This window comes from Dermacentor variabilis, chromosome 2, assembly GCF_050947875.1.
Source record: "Dermacentor variabilis isolate Ectoservices chromosome 2, ASM5094787v1, whole genome shotgun sequence".
NCBI lineage: Eukaryota > Metazoa > Arthropoda > Arachnida > Ixodida > Ixodidae > Dermacentor > Dermacentor variabilis.
Window position 1 is genome coordinate 213052180 of NC_134569.1, and position 14468 is coordinate 213066647.

Here is a 14468-nt window from a genome sequence, read left to right on the forward strand (position 1 = left end):
TTGCCTGCGGCGCAGCATGTGAACTAGCGCATCACAGAAGATATCAGCGTGCAAGTCAAACACGTCCAACACAGGCCGTCTGAAGTTGCGCAACATTCACCGAACAGCAGGTTCCTGTGGGTACCGGAAGGCATTCCACGTCAAGCGTGGCGCGTGCCTTCACAAGTAGCACTAACATCGGACGCGCACAGCGTTATGTTCCCGGCAACGAGGTTATGTTTTCAACCTCACATCGCCAAAATTGAGAGCTGTCCAACACATTTCTTTTTTTTTTTTTGGCGGCGTTTCTCTTCTCAAGGCCATGAGTGAGTCCCGGAGTAACGACCCGGGCGTCTTCGTCTCAAGGCCGCCACGAACGACAACGGCTCCAGCAGGGCCGGTTACGTAATCGCCCTTCACAGTTTGCGCCTCCGATGGCGGCAGCGGAGCGGGTCCAACGGCTGCAGCGGTGGCGACGCCAGCCTGCGTCACAGGCCCAGAGCGGCCGCGTGTTTCTGAGCCTTCAGCCGCAGGTCGGCGATGCTGGAGTTCTTGGTGGTTAGCCTCTCGGCAGCCATTAGCGCAGTGGTCAGCCCGCCAGGAAACGGCATGTGTGCCGGGTAGAACAGTAGGCTCGCCGCAGCGGCGGCAGCCGCGGCCGAGGAAGGCGGGTGAGGAGGCGCCGGCACGGGCGGCGCTGCGTGGCCTGACGCGACGGCAGCTGCCGCCGCAGCGGCCACCGCCGAGTAGTGGTGCGCGGCGGCGAGAAGTCCCGTAGGGTCGGCGGCGTACGGGAGAAACGTGGCCGCGGCCGCTGCGGCAGCGGCGGCAGCCGCTGCCGTTCCGCCGCCTCCTCTGCTACCCGCCGCGCCGCTGACGGCAACGGTGGCTGCGGCAGAGTGCGGCGGCAGAAAGAGCCGCTCCGCCGAAAGCCTCGGCGCCTGTGGCGGTGGCGGCGGTGGGGGCGTCGCGCTGACGCTGATGTAGGGCGCGATGCGCGACGACTCGATCGGTGTGCTTGTCGCCATCATGAGGCCTGCGATCAGAGGGAAGAAAACGATCGTTAAACACGGACGGCCAGGTTCAAGAAGTACGGGCACAATAAAATCTGTGCTGCTTCGTTTCGGTGGCCGCCGACTATGTTTTCACGGCAGGAGGCTTCACTTGCTTGAGCAAACAATAAAGCATATTCCGTATTACACCATAGCCTTTTAATGAAAACAATTCAAAACGCACGCAAGTGCAGCGCGGCTTTCGGCTTGAAGTAGGACTCCTGGTTACATCTAGAAAAGTAGAGGTGCCGGTCACGTAGCATCACAAAGAACTGACTCGCGCGTCATCCGGACCGGCGCAGCGGTCGAAAGTAACAACAACAAAGTTCTTAAGTTTAGCCTCCAGAAAATCGCGAACACATTTAGTTTTCGGTTTACTGAAGAAAAGAAATCCGAGTTGGATTTACGATAGCCGATATATTCAGCACGCGCATTTTGTGCATTGTGGCGTGCTGGGAGCAGGAGATTTATGCCCATGACACGTGTATATAGTTCACTGTACACTACATCTTCTTCAGCGGTTTCTCTGTACTTTATTCCCCTTCAGCTCCCCTCCCCCCGTATACATATAGAGTAACGGGCCAGAGACAGATCGCCTGTGACCGATTTCCCTGCGTGCTTTTCTCGCTTTAAATATTTTTCCTTTTGTATTTTGCGGCATCTACATAACATAGCATTGTAACATGGTACTGGAAATAAATCTACATTTATCTTCAGATACAGTAGGTGATAGATATACTAAATGAATAGGCGTCCCATTTGTTACTAGGCGTCCTATTTAAATAGGCGTCCGATTTGTTAAATGAATAGTGTCCTATTTGTTATTGTTAGGCGTCCTAACAAAATACGTGGGAGGTATATCAACAGTGCCCCGTAGAATGTTCTGATGTACAGAACATTTCGTTAAGCGGGGTAATACATCACCCGTCTGGTACACCCACTGTGAAACAAATTCAGGGACAAATTTCTTATATCTTTTTCTATAACATTCAGACTAAAACAATGGGTTTTGTAATTGAGTCGCTTTGTACATGCTCAGAGTTTACACACTCTCGAAAAGAATATCTTGTGCACTCTCTCGACTGCAGAGCTGCGTTTAGCAACCCACTGTCCTGCTTGTTCGCGCATTTAGTACGATGTTACACTAGTAGCGTGATGAACACCGTATGAAAATAAATAAGCGGCGTATGAAAATAAATAGTGATGCGTGAAAGATCATTCAGCAAATATATCGTGAGGAAACATGAACGAGAAGCCGTATCTATGATACGGATCGTTTCGGGAAGGCAGAAGTTCAATAAAGAAAAGATGATTCCAGAGTCAGCCGTCCGTCAAAGTCACATATGCAGCTGCGTATGACGAGCGTATAAGGAACTTACTGCACTGTGCGCGCGATATCAAAAGATTTGGAGTTGAGAAGGGATGACTCTCAGTACGTCTTACGTAACGACGAAAAAAAAAAAACCGGACACCAATAAGTCGTTTCTCACCACACTGACAGATGAACAAAAAGAAACCAGACAGACCAGGTGTCGCTGAAGTTCTCACGAAAGACGATTCATGATTCCGCATTGCCGGTGCATGATGAAAATTGTTGCTACCGGTACGACCCTCAAGCGAAGCGACCAAGCCGTCAACGCGATGGTCATGCCTCAACTTGTAAAAAAAAATGCTACATAAATTCTCAGAATTGTCTACTAATGCGTAGGCATTGTTTGGCTGGGCTGTGGCTTCGTTTTTGTTTCGTTTTGTTTACTGTCATTCCCTGGCTTATGCGCGCCTATCCATGGCCTTTCCGGTGGCGACGAATGCCTAGGCTTTAGCAGACAATTGTCAGATTTTCTCGCCGCATCCGGGCCCTTAAAGGGACACTAAAGGTTACTATGAAGTCAAGTTAAAGTGAGAAAGGAATGCTCTAGAACGTTTAAGGCGTCAATATAATCGCGAACAGAGCTTTGGTAACCGAGAAATTGAGGTAAATGCATGACACGATTTGAGACCCCCCAGAGACATTCCGGTTCTAGCCCGATGACGAAGGCACTCCTCATCATAATTTATTTCACTATAGTACTCACCTACTCGTATTAAAAAGATCATTTCATTAGGTTATAAGGCGGAAGAAAATGCTACTTGTCTACTTCTGTTTGATTCAAAGAAAAAATAACATTTTGACGTTACCCTTCAATGGGTTTCGATGTATGGATGGTCGAAAGGTTTCGTTTTATCTCGACTCTGCGCCACGCGCGCTTTGGAGTTTCAGTTGTTTCGTTATCGCGTCGTGCTGCGCTGGTTTGGCTGGCTCGCGAAACTTGCACTTGGAACAAGCAGCGAGAATGCCACGTCCATGTGATGTCGTGGGATGCGCGAACGGTCCGCGGAATTTGGCCAAGGGCACTTGCAGCGCCGAATCCAACGTTACTTATCACTGTGTGCCAACGAGTGAACCTCTCCGTTCGAAGTGGTTAAGTGCCGTACCTCTGCCTCAGCGTGTTGGCAAAGAGCCGAAAAATCGCACACTGTGCTCGCTGCCCTTTCGTCCAGAGGATTACGAGTTCAACGCCGACTTACTGAAGTCGTGTGGAGTGCCTTTCAAAGCAATGCTTTCCCATAGCGTTGTTCCGTCGGCCTTGCTTGCATTCACCGAAGCGCAAGAACTGCAGACCGAAGACAAGTGCGGCATTTGGTTTTCGCGAAAGAAAAGCTACAAATGTGCGAATATCTACAGCCATGACGTACAGTTGCCGTCGTAGTAGTACGCAACGACGCCGTCAGCAGCAGGTCACGTTCATCAGTGCTTAAATCGCTGAAGTCGAGCTCAGCATCGCCAGCCAATGTGTCGTTGTCAGGGTCGTCCATTACAACGAGCGTCAAAGTTCGCGTCATAAAATAAAGAACCAGCATATCGTCGCGCGCTTTCCCTTCCGCTAGCCACCATAGTTCCGCTTTCGCGCTGCTGTCGGATCTGTCTTGGCTCTGTTTCCGGCCGCGCGTTTGCGTTTTGCGCCGAAAAGCCGTAACGCCCTCTGCGGGCGCCGTTTTACTAACCGACAGCGCCAGGTCACTACGAGACCATGACGTCACTACTCCTCGATCGGAGGGCGGGCAATTTGAACTGCGCTAGAGGTATACGCGGACGCTTCAGAACGCATTTTCTCCTAAAATAAGTCTGTTCTTCGCATGAAAAAAAGCGTTTAGAGGTTCCTGGCATGGTATTTGAACAGTCCACGTTGACTTAATATTAACCTTTAGGGTCCCTTTAAATCTAATCGCACCTATTGAGCCGGAACGCCGGGCACGAGCGCGCCTCGGCAGAGCAGAACGGTCGAAAGGTGGTAGTGATCTAAAGAAGGGAAAGGCCCTTAAGGGGCCCCTCACCAGGCCTCATAGCAAATTTGGTTATACGCTGGAAGTTGTTACGTGTCCTCTAGAGAGTGTTCTGACACAAAAGAAATTTCGCATCGACTCATTAATAGCCGAGATTTACATATTTCATTGCCGCGAACCCATGATTTCACAAGGCGAGCTCCACTGCATAGCGAGACACTCTACTCGCCCCGTCTAGCCTCCGCAAGCAAAATTCCTTCCTTGCGGTAACTTCTAGCCACCATACCTGCGTTCTCCCATACCGGACCTCGAGGATCGCGTGACGCCTACACCACGGGCCCCGCCTTTAATTTTTTACTTCGCATTTTTAATTTTTTTTTCGGCGCTGCGCACTTTCGCTGACGGCCTTGCGCGCGAGCTGTTGCACTCACGCATGATTTTGCGCGCTTTTGCGCGCTGTTGCACTCACGCGATTTTGCGCGATTTTGCGGTGAGGGAACAAACTCGCGTTTGTTCCCTCACCCAATCTGCTCTTTTCTTATCCCTTAAAGTTAAACCCATCATTCTTCTTTCCATAGCTCGTTGCGTCGTCCTCAAGTAGAACCCTTTTCATGAGCCTCCAGGTTACTGCCCTGCACGTGAGTACTGGTAAGACACAGCTGTTATAAACATTTCTCTTGAGGGATAATGGCAATCTGCTGTTCATGATCTGAGAACGCCAGCCAAACGCTCCCCAGCCCATTCTTATTCTTCTGATTATTTCAGTCTCATGATCCGGATCCGCGGTCATACCTGCCCTAAGTAGATGTATTCCCTTACCATTTCCAGTGCCTCGCTACCTATCGTAAACTTCTGTTCTCTTCCAAGGCTGTTAAACATTACTTTAGTTTTCTGCAGATTAATTTTTAGTCCCACCCTTCTGCTCTGCCTCTCTAGGTCAGTCAGCATGCATTGGAATTGGTATCCTGAGTTACTAAGCAAGGCAATATCATCAGCGAATCGCAAGTTACTAATGTAATGGGAACCATATATAACGTTTAATATTCTCGGCACCTGGTACTGTAGTCGCCTGAAACCGTAATTATTTCTTGTGAAAGGTAACAACCACTGGCTTCGTTTTCTGCATTCATATAATGCTTCCTTTGATTTTACTAAGCTGCACAAATTTATGAAAGCCTTGTTGCTGTACCGAAAATGTTTTTTTAAAACTTTTAAGACTAGGTTATAATCACAAAAATATTTAATAGGAAGCACATTAAGAGCGCGGAATATCTCCATTGTATGTGAAGCAAATGTTTCGTTAAAGTATGTCGGACAATTTTCTTTTGTGATGTTTTTAAGCTCCGAATGTTTGCTTGTGTCGTACCCCACACTGAATTGCAATAGCTAACAAGTGAAAGAAAGAGACTGTTATATAACATCAGTTTTACCTTAGAGGGCAGCATGTGTCGCAATCGACAGATTATTGCACATGCTCTCACCAAAGCGGACATAATGCGCTCAACATGGGCACCCCAAATTAAATGTTTGTTAAAAATAACACCTCACGTTTTTACATTATCAACCAAGTCTATCCTTTCTGTGTCGAGATAAAGAATGGTATTGCAGTTTACCTGTTTTTGTGGTGGCGTAAACAACACAGCCTTAGTTTTATTCACGTTAATTGCTAATGAGTTTAGATTACTCCACTTTTGTAACAGGTTTAAAGTGTTGTTTGCCATATTTGTAAGATGTGCAATGTCAAGTGATCTGAAAAAGAAATGCTAGTATCATCCGCATAGACTATGAACCGTGCGTGTTCACTAATATTGGTTATGTCATTAATGCATATATTAAGTAAAGTAGGTCCAAGTACACTTTCTTGTGGAACGCCTTGTGTTAATTCCCTTGCTGATGAAATTTTTGATCCATTTGCGACGCACTGCTTTCTGTGCTTAAGGTATGATTTCAAAATTCTAAGAGCAATCCTGCGACAGTCATAATGGTTTAATTTTGCAAATAGAGTTTGAAAACAGGTTGAAAAATGCACTGACATACATAGCAGTCAAGTAAGATGAAACAACATGTCCTTTCACTGTTACGATTATAATTAACTTTGTTGCCGTATATATAAGGCTAGGGTAAACACACACGGCGTCATGCGTCTCCTTCTGTACGTGTCCCCGTCTCCAGCACTGTGCTCGTTTGGCAATGACTTACCCTACATGCCTAAGCCCCCACTCTTCGAAAAGAACGGTGGTCGCAACAACTGCAGAACTAATAAGCATATAAAAATTACAAATCGTTCTACTGTAAGAAATGGGCTACAAACCACGCTGTGAAGGTGGTGGTTGGCCAACGAAGCTGATGTATCACCTGATCCAATGGACTAATGTGACGTATCGCCTCATACTTTGCCTATTATGTTGTTGTGATGTATCCTGTCTTCAGTGTCCTTATTGTCGTGACGGAATCGCGCCGCTAATTCCAGTCTAATTCATCTGCAGGCTCACTTCGAAGACAACAGCTTCGAAAAAAACCGCGCGGATGGGTGGAAAAAGCTCAGTCCAAATGCTGTGCCAACGGTGTTCCCATTGAAACGTAAAGTGCCTCCTTACCCTGGCATTTTTTGCAGTATTGCTTATTGCTTCGTTGTATGCACTTGAAAAAGTGGTGTCAGGGAACGATTCATGCACACGTATAATAATTTTTCTGGACGCGGTGTCAGGGAACGATTCATGCACACATATAATATTTCTGGACGCGGTGTCAGGGAATGATTCATGTAAACATATAATAATTTTTCTGGCACGCTTTCTGTTGTCTCGAGTGACGACTATATTAGTGTAAATATCATGTGCATTATCTCTCTTTATTTAACTGCTTGCAGAACTTCCTAAAGAGCGAAGGCCACCAAAGGAGCAAAGTGCGCATGGGCCTGCATTGTTTAGTAACAACGCAGCCCCACAAGATTCATCACCAGGAAAGAGAGGACACCGTTCCCCTAACTACGCAAGAATTTACACTTGTTGATACTTCGTCAGACAACGTGTCCGCTGAGAGACCGGGGAGTACAGAAGTCAGCAGTGCTAAGAGGCAACTTTCTTCGACCTCCGAGGATGTACGCCTTGAGGAAACTGCATCGGTTAGTGCGACTGATTCATTCGATTTTGAGGCAGCAGAGCTCAGAAAGAAGATTGCAGACCTTACAGCCGCCTACAGTCAGTGGCGTAGCCAGAAATTACGTCCGGGGGTGGGGGGGGCTCACGTTTCAGTTCGGCATCCTGCTTAAGGAGAAGCTTTAGCTCGGTTGCTCCTATCTCAATACATATAGAAGGAGAATTAGTTTTTCTCGGCAACCACTGCACTAAATTTACCGAGGTTCGTTGTATTTAAAAGAAAAGCTTAAATTCTAGTGACTATTTTTTCTAATTTTTCTTTGAGATTGTCAATTTTTTATTAAATATTGGCAAAAATTGCAAATTTTCAGAAAACGAAACTATCGAGTTTAAAAGTCTAACTCAACAATAAAAAATAATATCACAATTCTGTGAATTGCACCTAATAGTGCTTGTACAGCGGACAAATTTGCTATGTTACACGTGAATCTCAAAAAATTTAGTATTATGGAAATACGGCTTTCGCAGAACCCTCGTACACAACGTAACCAATTCACGTAAGATAGAAACTGAAATACCACATTTGTCCGCTTTCACTGTTATAGTAGATGCCGTTTACAGGACGGCGATATCTGTTCTTGATGCAGACATATTAGATTGTAAACATCGTACTTCTATTGTTTTTTGAACATTGGAATTTTTCAAAATATTTTAAACCAAATTCAGGCCCTAAATCGGAATTCCGCTTCCAACAGACACTAGTATTCAACTTTCTCTCTCAAATGCAACAAATTTCATTAGAAGCAATCCAATGGTTATCTCAGAAAAGCGTTTCTGCGTTTTACATGTATCTGAATAGATTGCTGCGAAGTTGGGCCCGAGCTAAAGCTTCCTCTTCAACAATTTGTCCAAGGAACATGAATAATAACTCCATTGCCATTGCCAAAGATGCTGCAAACGAATTCTTGAACACTATGCACTGTCAAAACAAGTCAAATAATTAGTTTCTTTTAATAAAATAATATACTCTTATGTGCCAAAAATTGTGCCCAAAGTTACTGATATCAATGCTTCCATGTTTTTGTCTATTCAATAAGTAAAGAAAATATTATACGAACGTTAGAACTATATGAATTCGAAACCAGCAAAGCATTGCATGCCGCTGATATGAACAATGTAAAGGCCATTATATGAACAAGTTGAGGACAAATATGTTAATGAAACCTTGTCATTCAAGAACGTTGTTTACATTCTTGTACATATGCAACGGCCAGTGAAAAATCTCAATGACGCTGTTACTTGCTCCAATGTATTACACAGGAGCAGCTGTCACCGGTCGTGCATCGTGAGTAATAGCGCCGAAATTATAGTGGCAACAGAGGGCACGTATAAAAAGCAGTAGTTCTGCAAAATATACGAGGGCGAGTCAAATAAAAGTAATCCAATATTATAAACGGAATACTTTATTTAAAAGTAGCCTCCATGAGCAATCAGACATTGACTAACGAGTCACGTGATTCCCGTCTCATAAAACTCCTTGGGTTGCTGCTCCAAAAAGTCTGTAACTGACTCTTTCACGTCATTGTCCGACAAGAATCTGGTTGCCTTGAGCTGTTTTTTTCCGTTGCCCCAAAATGTGGAAGTCGCAAGGCGACAGATCTGAGCTGTATATGGCGGATATTGAAGTGTTTCCCACTTGAACTTCGCCAGGTGTATATTAACCACATCAGCGACATGGGGACTGGCATTGTCGTGGAACAAGATGACCCCATTCGTCAATTTTCCACGTCGTTTGTTCTTGATTGAGACACGTAGCCGATCCCGTGTTTCACTATGTCGGAAAGAATTGATAGTGTCTCAAGATTTAGCAAATTCTATCAGTAATAGCGCCTGACGATCGAAAAAAAAGTCAAAAACACCTTTCCGTCGGAAATGGCGGCCTTTGCTTTCATGGGGGTGGTGAATTCGAATGTTTCCACTGTAAGGTTTGCCGTCGTGTTTCAGGCTCGTAGTAGTGGCACCATGGTTCGTCCCCGATCACAACTGCAGACAAGAAGTCGTCACCCTCATTGTGATACCGGATCAGATGGGTCAAGGCAGCGCAGAACTTCTCCGTCTTCAGGCGGTGGTTCAAAATTTTGGGCATCCATTGCGCGCACAAGAGCCGATAACCGAGATGTCCATGAATTATGGCGTGAACGGAGAGAGAGAGAGAGAGAGAGAGAGAGAGAGAGAGATAGCAAAGAGAGGAAAGGCAGGGAGGACAACCAGACGAGCGTCCGGTTTGCTACCCTACACTGGGGGAAGGGAAAGGGGGAACAGAAAGAGAAAATAGGGATAGAGGGAACACTGTCTGTGCACGCAGCAAAGTGCTTGGAAATCAGTCAAGTCAAAGCAAGTGCTCCGTCGATACGTTAGGCTGCCGCCAATCTTGGTGGTTCATGGCTGGTGATGCACGTTGAAGTCACCATTGAACACCAAGGATCCGGTGGGCGTCAGCAGTACTACGTTGCAGTCCGTGGCAGTATATCTTTAAGCTAAACCCCAGCCGTTCTGACTTCAGTGCGAAAATAATGATGCGGGTGAGCCATGATGCTTACTCAAGAGTTGCAAGTACTGAATTGAGAGCATCCAGCACTTGCATTGCACTTCGCGCTGACGGAGTGTGGAGGCTATTTAAGATCATTCTAAAGGTATTCATCAGAGACCTTAGCATCATAACCACTTGCCGGTCTTCTTCGGGCAATTTTTCAGGTACCCGCGCTGTTCGTTCTACAGCCGTGCGCAGCTGTATCACTTGACGTGGCTCCGGCTCCGGCTGTGGCATCAGCTGCGGCGTCGCCTCCGGTTGTGGCATTGGCTGCGGTATCACCTCCGGCTGTGGCATCGGCTGCGGCATCGGCTGCGGCATCAGCTGTGGCTTCGGTTGCGGACCGTGAGTAATGTTCACACGCTCGGCCGGTTCATTGATGCTTATCCTCCCTTCTTGTCTCATCAGCTCATCAACCTTTGCAATATTGTTGTGGGTGATTGATTTCTTGTGGGTCTTGGATCGTCTTTGCAACTTTCACGTCCTTCTTTGAACCGTTTGCCCCAACTCTTCACAGTGGTCAATTAAATTGAACGTTCAAGGTACACGGCAGCCATACGGCGACTAATTTCTTTTTAGGAAACACCTTCAGCTGTCAAAAACCTCACGGCACCACGCTGCTTAACTTCTGGAGCGCCCATTACGTCAGGCAACAATGTTCAACCCAGTGAATGAGAGCATTAAAGCACATTTATCCTCACACCTGCTTGTCACTTTTGTAAATGAGGGATGCCTGTGTGCTACGCGCATGCCTCGCACATAATGAACCGAACCATTATTGCGCGGGGTGGGTAGACTCACTTTCATTTGACTCGCCCTCGTACATTAGAAATACGAAGATACGCTAGAATATACAAATGTGAAGATACAGATTGATAAAGGGCAAAAAAGCATCACTGGAAACAAAGTTCGCTGTACGTATACACAAAAGCTCGCAACAAGATATTTAAATATACGTGTAAGTCTCCAATAAATCTACGTATCCACGAAAAAGTCACTGTATATAATGCATCAAATAGGGCAAATAAACATGTTGCGCAATCACAGATTCACGCAATCCTAGATCCCGCCCCCATTCCATCCACTCCCACCGATGTATCGCGCGCGACGGAAGGCGGCGCGCTTCCTCCCAGCTTTTCTCCCTTGCGCACACAAGACTGAACAACCATCGTCGGCCCACCCATGCCACCCACCCCCTACGTTTTCACTCGCACATACAGTATGTGGCGCGATGGCCCGATGTTATCGCCCTTGGACTTTATACGGAACATGAGGGCGACGGCAGGAATGCGCCAGTAGTGTCCGTATAATTGCTATTGCAATAACATAATAAGAGTATACGGCAAGTGAAGCGTCCCGTGGCCCATTGCTTTCCTTTCCGCAAAAGAAAAAGTAACAAAATTGAACTTTCACCAAGCAAAAATTCGATGTGCCACAACAATGCCTTTTTCTTTCCTTTTGTGGGGCGGGGGCACCGAAACGCAAGAACGCAAAGGAAAATATCTCCACAATCGAATGCCTACTTTTGGCCCCTAATGTGGCTACCGAAGGAATATCGAAGAAAACGTGAGACGTTTGGTCCACCGCAAACCGTACGCATAATGATCGGTATCCTACACCGGCTAGACAATACTTTACGGAGATGTTGTTCTCAAGCGAATGCGGTGCAATCCGTCGAATCCCCATCGTGATGGCGGCGAGCGACCATTGTTCCTTTCTATCGTCTGCTAGCTAGAAAGCGTCCAAAACTTTGCTAGGCTAAAATCCACTCGGTCAGAGAAAACCGAACGCGCACCAAACTGCGCTGCGCGGTGGTCGGGGCAACACGAGAAAAACGGATGCGCTCTGGCTGGCTCTGGCAGCCCGTGGGTAGGGTAGCGAGAACAAAAAAATTGAAGAGGCTCAATTTGTCCTCGTGAAGAAAAGTCAAAGTAGAAAAAATAAATAAGAACGTAGCTACCTTTGCTGGCTTTAGTGTCTTGACATGGATGCTTTGAAATAGGCGGAAAAAAATGTTCATGTTTTTTTGAGTGAGATGTCGTGCACAAATGAACAACCACAACGCTTCGTCTCATCGGACCTCGCTGCGCGCTTTGTCAACTTGTCTGATAGTGTGTTGATTTGGCTTGCCTTGTTGTATGTTCCGATGTACGACTTTAGTCAATACACCATTGGCGTCAAATATTTATAACAGCATTAAACCAACAAAGTTCCTCAATTGGAACTCGAAAGCACAACTTTGGAAATGCCAATACACGTTTCACATCAAAAGTTTACGAGAACTTTATACCCATAATGTTTCGGAATTGACATCCATGGGCTCCGTAGGTTCCGCGGCCTCTGCGAGATGCCGCGGCGAGCCCGTTCGCCATAGAGTCACTGGAAAAATTTTCAGAGTACCGCAAAGGTCTGGATTTGACTGGCAACACTGAGCGGCCACCGCCATATGCCTTCCAAGCCGACTGCGTCGCGGGAAGGTCGCCGTGTTGGAAGAGCTTGATATTCGGTGACACATCGGGCTGAGTGTTTACTGAAGTACAAATACTTTGTGCCCGGAGATAATGGTTGCTAAGAACGAAAATAAAATGTTATTTTCTGCGAAGTAATCCAGCCGGTGGTTGTTTTGCACGCCGATCGTGTTTACTGCTGGCACTGTGCTACGATTGTGGGCAGCAGCTTAGCGCTGCTATCGGGAGCTTATGTAAGCGTTTTTCCCCTTCCGCGGAGCGAGCTACGAAGGAAACATTTCGTCACTTCGAGCCGGAATTAGGCGAGCTTGTGCTTTTGGGCATGAACATCGTGGACCACCGCCGGCTTCTATTGAATGTTTCCAAGCAGGACAAAACTAACACCTGACAGTGTCACATGTACGTACGTTCATTGTATAATTTCACAAGCTAAATCGGATACATTTAATTTAGTTTGTAATCGGGTACCGCGCGTTCTCGACTCTGCCGGGCGACTTCGTCCGCCGTATACGCACGACACACTGCGACTGCCGTGTGCGCACAGGTGTTTGGCCGTGATCGTAAGACGATCTGTGCACAGCAGGTGTAAAAACCAACTTCGATGACCATTTTGCGCACTAACTCTTGTGGAAGGTCAATATGAGCCATTTGAGTGATTACAGCAACGTATATGTACTTCTGTACACTGATAATGAGCGAGAGTTTGCTACATTGCGATTTATGAACGCGGCTGTCTAGTGCGTTCATGAGCGGCTACTCTTCTCAACTTATTTATGACTGTTTTCTTAGACTGCCAAGATTTGCTGCGTGTGTAAAAAAGAAAAAAAAGCAGGAACGCCCCTTGGTGACGCAGCACTTTCTTTTTCTAAGTTACATAGGTGATGTATAAAATTCTTGTGCTTTTAGAGCGGTTTATGTAACATTCATAGTGACAGAGTGAAACTAAAGCTACTGGGTGTTCTGTTGTTTTGTATTTCTTATTATGCATCAAGCACAACATTATTTGGGTATGCACCGTAGCATTTCAACATAAAACATAATATGTATGCTGACTTCAGTTCATTGCATGTGCTCGGCTTACAAGCTCAAAATTTGAAGCATGTGTTGTTAATATCACCTGGCCATTGATTTCAAGCTCTAAATGCGTATGTATATATCAGCAAAGGATAAGTGGAAAAGAGGAAGTATCATGGGCCTCGTATTGACCATGCTTTTATTGACTGCGATCGTCACGATCTGTGAAAAACAAGTGTCATATGGGTCGAGTGACTCGAGGCGAGAGCGCGCTCACGTGCGCGGAGAAATCATGCGAGTATCTGGTGCACGTGAGGACGCGGAATTCTCGCGCGACAAGTGTGCCTTCGCGTGCCACGAGCACGGAATAACCGCGTGTGTTGAGCAACAAACGCGTACCCGTGTGCCCGCGTCAAACGTGCAAGGCGCGAACGATCCCTGCAATGAACTCCTATTTTCGTAGCAACGCTAACACCGCGTGCACTTCGCTTAAATATCTCCTAAAACAGTGGCGAAAAGCACAAGCAAGGTGTACTTATACCTCGCGCACGCGGGTGTTTTTTGCAGGCTTGAAGTTCTCCCGGCCGATTCTGTGTAACTACGCAGAACGACACCCTCGGTCATTTTTCCCGGTCGGAATCTAGAAAAAAAGTCTTTCCAGACTCAATTCGGTTGCTGCATCCGAAGACGCAGCAGCCAGGCATGATTTCCTTGCAGTCAAACGCGAGCGCGACAATCGGAACACCAAAAAACGTAGGGAACCTGCGCTCTAACTCAGCCGGCCCGCCCGGCGCTTGGAAGGTATATGGCACTCCAAAGTCACGTGGTACGGTTGGGCCACTGAACGCGCCGGTGGCGCGGGGAAAACGAATGCGGTACTCAGAGATTTTTTCCAGTGACTCTAGTTCGCCATCAAGACGCATTGGAATGTTTGTGCTCGGAT

General features: G+C 46.6%; 1 protein-coding gene across 1 annotated transcript in view; it reads right to left on the minus strand.

Annotated features, from left to right (window-relative positions):
- Positions 1-267: 267 nt before the first annotated feature.
- The window catches only part of LOC142573090 (uncharacterized), a 119741-nt gene continuing 105540 nt past the window's right edge, over positions 268-14468 (minus strand). Inside the window, exon 6 of the mRNA XM_075682602.1 lies at positions 268-1015. Within this exon, the coding sequence (XP_075538717.1) occupies positions 468-1015 (548 nt within the window). The 3' untranslated portion in view covers positions 268-467. The remainder of the gene's footprint in view (positions 1016-14468) is intronic.